Source organism: Galeopterus variegatus, unplaced genomic scaffold (assembly GCF_000696425.1).
Source record: "Galeopterus variegatus unplaced genomic scaffold, G_variegatus-3.0.2 Scaffold393, whole genome shotgun sequence".
In the NCBI taxonomy this organism is placed as follows: domain Eukaryota; kingdom Metazoa; phylum Chordata; class Mammalia; order Dermoptera; family Cynocephalidae; genus Galeopterus; species Galeopterus variegatus.
The window spans coordinates 543028-549513 of NW_007726504.1; the positions used below are offsets into that span (position 1 = coordinate 543028).

General features: G+C 44.8%; 1 protein-coding gene across 3 annotated transcripts; it reads left to right on the plus strand.

The window, feature by feature from the left end:
- Positions 1–476: 476 nt before the first annotated feature.
- LYSMD4 (LysM, putative peptidoglycan-binding, domain containing 4) lies at positions 477–4859 on the plus strand. Of its 3 annotated transcripts, XM_008568279.1 has the most exons (3): positions 477–658; positions 1382–1671; positions 4171–4859. In XM_008568279.1, exons 2-3 carry the CDS (start codon positions 1390–1392, stop codon positions 4780–4782), a joined length of 894 nt encoding a protein of 297 aa, XP_008566501.1. In that variant the 5' UTR covers positions 477–658; positions 1382–1389; the 3' UTR covers positions 4783–4859. The 3 variants fall into 3 exon arrangements, with proteins under 3 accessions (XP_008566501.1, XP_008566500.1, XP_008566503.1); XM_008568278.1 differs by lacking the exon at positions 477–658 and having other exon boundaries at positions 1292–1671; XM_008568281.1 differs by lacking the exons at positions 477–658; positions 1382–1671 and adding an exon at positions 2346–2613 and having other exon boundaries at positions 4171–4782.
- Positions 4860–6486: the final 1627 nt, after the last annotated feature.

The window sequence follows — 6486 nt, forward strand, 5'->3', positions numbered from 1 at the left end:
GCTCCTAGCCTCGTCGCAGCCTGGCCTCGCTTGTCAGCTTGGGGGCGGGCCGCTACTCCCCGGTGTCCTAGGCTGCCCTTCTGCTGCTGGAGGGGAGGCGACCGCGATTGTCGAGGGCTGGCCGGAGGTTGGGGGGTTGGAGGTCAGAGGTCGGAGATCGTGCCTTTGTGGAATGTCGGGGCCCCACCCGTTTAACTCAGGTGCGGGCCGCTCCCCGTTTTTTTGTTGGCGCCTGTTTAGGAACCCAACTCCTTTGACGAGGGAGACAGGCCTGAGGGCGGCCAGGGCCCCCTTGCAGGCCTTGAGCTCGGACGCGAAGGTCCGGCCCCGACCTCGGGCCGCCGCCGAGTCCGGCAGGTGACCCTCAAGGACAGCTAGCCGCCTCCCTCCTCCTCCGGGTGGGCGGGGGTCGCGCTGGGGCCGCGGCTGTCCCCAGAAGGGCCTCATGCTAACCGTTTTTAAGGCTGTCTGTCCCGTCGAGATTTCATTTCTGGAATCTCATCCGAACGATTTGGAGAGCAGAAGGGAGTATGGTGGCTTTGGCACCTGGCTCAAGGTGAAAATAAAAACCAGGCATGGGGACGCAGTGAGTGCACGTGAACTGTGAGGAAGGACGGATTTCAGAGCTTGCCAGGCATTTTCCCCTCACTTCCCCACTGTAAGTAAAGCTGTGTCAAAATAAGAGCGTTTGGGCCGACGCGTGGCTCACTCGGGAGAGTGCGGCGCTGGGAGCGCAGCGACGCTCCCGCCGGGAGTTCGTATCCTATATAGGGATGGCCGGTGTGCTCACTGGCTGAGCGCGGTGTGGGCGACACCACACTAAGGGTTGCGATCCCCTTACCGGTCACAAAAAAAAAAAAAACCAAAAAAAAAAAAAGAGCGTTTTAGTCTCATGATTCTTCTAAGCGAGTGTCCTTGGTATTGACCTTAGTAAAGATGTTTAGAATGTGTAAAGTATTGAATAAGAACTTTTTGCACAAAGGTTCGGAGTTGAAGATTCTCAGTGCAGGGAAGCTGGGAATAGTCATTAGGTACTCGTTGCGAGAATCCCAACCACTTCTTTATTACTCTGAGACCAAAAATAGAAGTTGTTTCTTTACATATAGGAGTTTGAGGGAAATACAGCCTTGGATGAGGAATTCAGGGAGAAGATAGGGGATTCTTTTATTTTCCGCACAAGAAGTAAAAAAAAGTGTTTTCTGTCTATCTCTTTCCATCTCAGCCAGCATAAGCACATTCTTTTTGTGCTGATGGTGTTTGCTGAGTATGTGCAATGATCAGGGAAAGAAGTAATCTCTAACAACAAGACACTTCTCTTTAATGAAACCAGGGAGGGGTGAAAATGCCTTACATGGAATTAACCCTTGGGTTTGGTTTTCAGTTAAGAAAATGAGGCAGATGGAAGTGCTAACCAAGACTTTCCAAGGCCCAGCTGTTGTCTGTAGGACTCCGAACAGCCACGTCTACATGTTTAAGAATAGCAGTGGGGACTCAGGGGACTCCTCTGAGGAAGAGTCACACCGTGTGCTTCTGCGGCCCCGGGGCAAAAAGCGCCAGAAGAACAGTGCCCACCACCCTCCCCAGCCAGGAGCAGGCGACGTGGTGCTGCTGCAGCGAGAGCTGGCCCAGGGGGACAACCTCAACAAGCTGGCTCTTCAGTATGGCTGCAAAGTAAGACACTCCTCAGGTGCTCTGCCCCTCTGCATTTAGAGGAATACAGAGGAACCCACTGCAGGGAAGGGGGTTCTTGCTGCCCTGCCTGACCCCCATAGGTGGTCGGGAGAGGCCTGTTGTACCAGTAGAGGACTCCCCTGTTAGCCAGAGATTGAAGGCAGGTGGAAGTACTTTTAGTGCTGAACCTTGGCTCATAAAGAGTGAGGGTTAGTCAAGAACCTCAGGTGATGGTGCATTTCCCTCTCTGCAGAGTACAGTTGCTCCTTGACTTACGATGGGGTTATGTCCAGATAAAGCCATCATAAGTAACCCATCGTAAGTTGAAAATACTGTAAGTGAGAAATACATTTAATACAACTAACCTACTGAACAGCAGAGCTTAGCCTAGTTTGCCTTATATGTGCTCAGAACACTTACATTAGCCTGTAGTTCTGCCTAATAATCTAACACAAAGCCTATTTTGTAATAAAGTGTTGAATAGCTCATGTAATTTATTGAATACTGTACTGAATGGCCGTATGGGTGCTTGAAGTATCGTTTCCACTGAATGGGTATTGTTTTTGCACCATCATAAAGTTGAAAAATACTGACCCCAGCCATGGGGGTCTTCTGTATGTCTGCTCTTCCTTGTCCTTTCCCCTTGAAATTCTGAAGACTTTTTTTTTTTTTTTTTTGTACTTTTGAGCACATTTTATTTAAGACCTAATGGGGCTAAAGATGCCAGGCAGGATTTATACAAGATTTCTTTGGCATGCTTGCTTTTCTTACTACTTTTATTTTTCTGAACTTTTCTTAGTGGTAGCTTATCTGATTGGTAACGTTTTACTTTATCTGTTTTAAGACTGCATGATGTAGTAAACTTGTATGCTGTGTATCTATATAACCCTGTTTTTCTCTTTAATTATGTTTTTAGCATTCAGAGTGATTAACAATGGCAAAGTAAGTAGGAAAATATTTAAAGAATTGCTGCATTTTCTCCTAGATTGGAAACTATTTCATTTTGCTAACACTGTGATACAAATTTCTATGGCCTTCTCTAAGGCTATGTATGCTACTTAATAAAAAAGTCTTTTCCTCCTTGTAGTGTCTGTATTTATCTAACGAGATCCAGATGGTTAAACACATTGTGTGGGGTGTTATGGTCTTTCCTAGGGAAATAAACAAGCCAGTCTCCAGGGACACGTAGCAGTTTTTAAATTGTACTGACATTTATATTTGACTCTTATAATCAGCTTCTGTAGGCATACCATATGGTTTATAGAAAATGGATTGAAAAATGAATTCTGTCCTACAAAGACCTGAATAAATAGAGTAGGCTTCTTAGAATGGTGATGTCTAATAATAAATCTGTAAAGAATATATAATGCTTCCAATCAGTTTTCCTATTTGAAGTAGGAAAATTTGCTGTTAGTTTATTAGGGGCAAAGGCAAAAAGATCTCAAGCATCTCATGCATTACTTTCAGGATACAGTAAATTAAAAATGTTCCCCACACCAATTCAATTAAATGATAAAAGCAGTTGCTAAATAGTTAAAATAATGGACATGATTGATTTGAATGAGCCTGTATCTAAAGGTCTGTTGGTTGTATTTACCCTTTAAGTGGATGTTGCAAGTTAAAACTTCAGAGTATTTCTGATGTTTTTGGAAAGTTTTCAAACATTAGCTTGAGGGAGGGTTTACCTTTTGACTTACGTTTCCTCCTACTTCTTAAATTTTAAGGTTTGATTACAAGACGAATTTGTCATGAACTTTATGTTACTTGACAAAACTCACAGCAGCATTCCTTTCTCCTAATATTGGGATGGAAGATCTGTCAGTAACTTTCAACCTAATTCATAATTCTCGACATGTTTCTAATGATAAGAAGTGTTGTGAAATCTTCAAAGTGAATTAACTATATGTCACTTTTACCTAAAAAATAAGTTTCTATGCTCTGCAGTACTTCTGGGAAAGAAAACATGGTAAAATCCTGAGGGCTCATCTCTAAACATTATTACAGGTAAACTAGATTCTGAGTGTGTCTGTAGAGCTGGCAGAGGCTTTGTGTTGGTGAATGCTAATGTCTGGCAGCTACTTAATTGGGTTCTGGTATGAGAATGAGTCAGGCAGACAGGGCATTATTGCCTCAAAAGGTAAAAGAAGTAGAAATGTCTACAGCGTTCATTTGAGTTCCATGATTGTTTCACCTAAAAGCATTTTGTTGCAGTCACACTTTAAATAGTATTTTTTTAAAAAAACGGATCTTAATTTGTTCAAACTTATAAATCCATAGGAAAATTTGATTAAGCTATACATTAAGGCCAAGTGAAAGCTGAAAAACAAAGTTATTCAGGCTAAGGTAATTATTTGTGTAGGTGCAGTTTTCCAGTCTTCATCAGATTCTTAAGTGCGGTGGGCTTGGATCATCACCCAGAAAGGTTGAGAGTCACTTTTTGGATATTAGTTTTAAGGAGCTTCACATATTTTATGATATTTGTCTTCATGGCTTCTCTAGGTCGCAGATATCAAGAAAGTCAACAACTTCATCAGAGAACAAGACTTATATGCTTTGAAATCTATTAAGATTCCAGTGAAAAACCATGGGATCCTAACAGAGACCCACGAAGAACTAAAACCCCTCCCAAGCCCATCCTCAGAGACCAGAGTGACCTTCGTGGAACTGCCAGACCCAGACAGAGCAGCAGCAGGCACCGATGCCCAGGCCAGCCAGCTGACAGATTTCTTTAAGGGGATTGACCAGAACATTGAGCGTGCAGTGCAGTCAGAAATCTTTCTAAGTGAAAGTTACTGTGTAGAGACCTATGACCAGCCGCTGCTCCCAGCTCCCCCGAAGACACCCACCAATGGTGCAGACTGTGGAATTCAGTGGTGGAATGCTGTTTTTGTCATGCTTCTCATTGGGATTGTTTTGCCAGTGTTTTATTTGGTCTATTTTAAAATACAGGCTACTGGTGAGACCCCTAATAGCTTGAACACAACTGCAGTCCCCAATGGCTCGATGGCAGTGGGTGCAGTTCCATGGCAAGCCCCCAAATTAGCAATTCCAGTGCCAACCATCACCTCTTCCAACAGCCAGTTCAGTCAGACCACCCAGGCAGGGAACTAAGCTGTTGTTTTTAAAGAATCAGCCCAGCTTCAGCAGTTGAATCTTGATGGGCATTCGCTGTTATAGGACATATCCTAGGGGTGCTGCATTTTGTCTCTTGGGACGTCTGGATGCATTTCACAAGTCACCATGGTGTTCTTGATCACACTGACCCTGGGGAATGGACTCGCAGAATCCAAGGCTGCAGGATCCAAAACACCAGATCCCTCAGCCTCCTATATCCAGAGAGGTGCAGCAAGGGAGACATTGACATGTGACAGGTAGCTGTTTCTTAAAGGCATTTAGGGGACTGGCTGTGAGCGTTTTCACAGTAGCACTATGTGGGCCTCCAAGTTGGTTGTGCTCGGAGGGATAGGAATGGCCTCAGCCAGGGACCTGCAATGTGGGAGTCCTGGGGGGTTGGGTTGGGTGACTGTTACAGTGTCCCCACTTGCTGTAGAGAGCGGACAGTCTCTAAGAAGTGTTATTTGTCTCCCCAGCAAAGGTGCTATGGAATAGTCTTGGTACGTCACCTGTTTTAGAGTGACAAATTACAATTATAACAAGCCCTACTTCATATTTGTCTCGTCAGTTAGCCTTTTGGAGGCAATGCTGCTTCTAGAATTGAAAAAACCCAAATCCAGACTGCTGTGCTCCTATTTTTACAGCTACTTAGTCTGACCCACAGGCATGTCTTAAGCTGACATGTGGAGCTGTAGCCCAGTTTCACGTGAGGATCGTGTGAGGAGCATCTGCGTAGTAATGGTTGCCTGGATCCTCCAGGTCAGCATTCTTGGGAGGAGTGCTTGCTGGCCAGCATCTAAAGAGAAGCATCTGGAGACAAGGCAACAATGGTGCCGTGGATGGGGCAGGGCCAGGACCCTGCTGCAGCCTGGGAGTCAGTCTGCTGGCTCACAGCAGGGGAGGGGCAGCAGTGGCTGGCAGCTCAGCCTCTGAGAGTTCTGCAGAGAGGCAGGGAACATGCTGCACAGTGCTGAGCTTTGGGGATGGTTGATACACTTGATACCTTAGGCCTAGAGATACATGTAAAAGATCTCATCATGTGAGAGGAGGGGAGGGTGGCAGAAGAGTACTTGAGATAGGCTTCCAACTTTTTTCCTCTTAATTGTGTGAAAAAAAATGTGTTGCCCAGGATTCAATTAGCATATTTAAATTATCTTCAAAATTCAGTATTTTCTTAAAAGCCAAAATTATTTTGGGGATAAAATGATGTTGTGAACCTTTGCTACAGGAAGTGTTTTGATCACATAAATGCTTTTTCAGCCCCATGTTTGTGCTCACTGTGCTGGTGAGGGCCACAGGGTTTGCTAAGACTTGTCACCACCATTCACTTCACCAGGAGCGCTCAGAGTCCTGTGGGAAAATCACTTTTGCCAGGCAAAGAATGAATGTCTGTATCCTTTACTTTTCCGAAATGGAATAAAATCATTTCTTCTGTGAAGGAAAATTGATTTTCCCCTTTTTAGTTTGCAGATAGACAATTCAGAATTTAAAGATGTGGCAAATGTTGGAAAACATGGAGGTGTCCTTGTGCAGGGTGAGGCCTGTGCCTCCCTGCTGGGGCCGGGCCTGGCAGCCCAGGGCCTGTGCTCGGACTGAGGTCACGTGGGTGGGTAAGGAACAGAAAGTGGTAACTACCACATTCTGGCTGATTGGTCTGTGTAAATGCTTTAAAATTGTTTTGTTAGATATATGTAAGAAATA

Bases quoted from the DNA above. Each gene is read 5' to 3' on its own strand.
- LYSMD4 (XM_008568278.1), top strand. From the start codon at position 1,321: ATGAAACCAGGGAGGGGTGAAAATGCCTTACATGGAATTAACCCTTGG. The intron at 1,672-4,170 runs GTAAGACACTCC...TGGCTTCTCTAG, and splicing joins CTCTTCAGTATGGCTGCAAA to GTCGCAGATATCAAGAAAGT.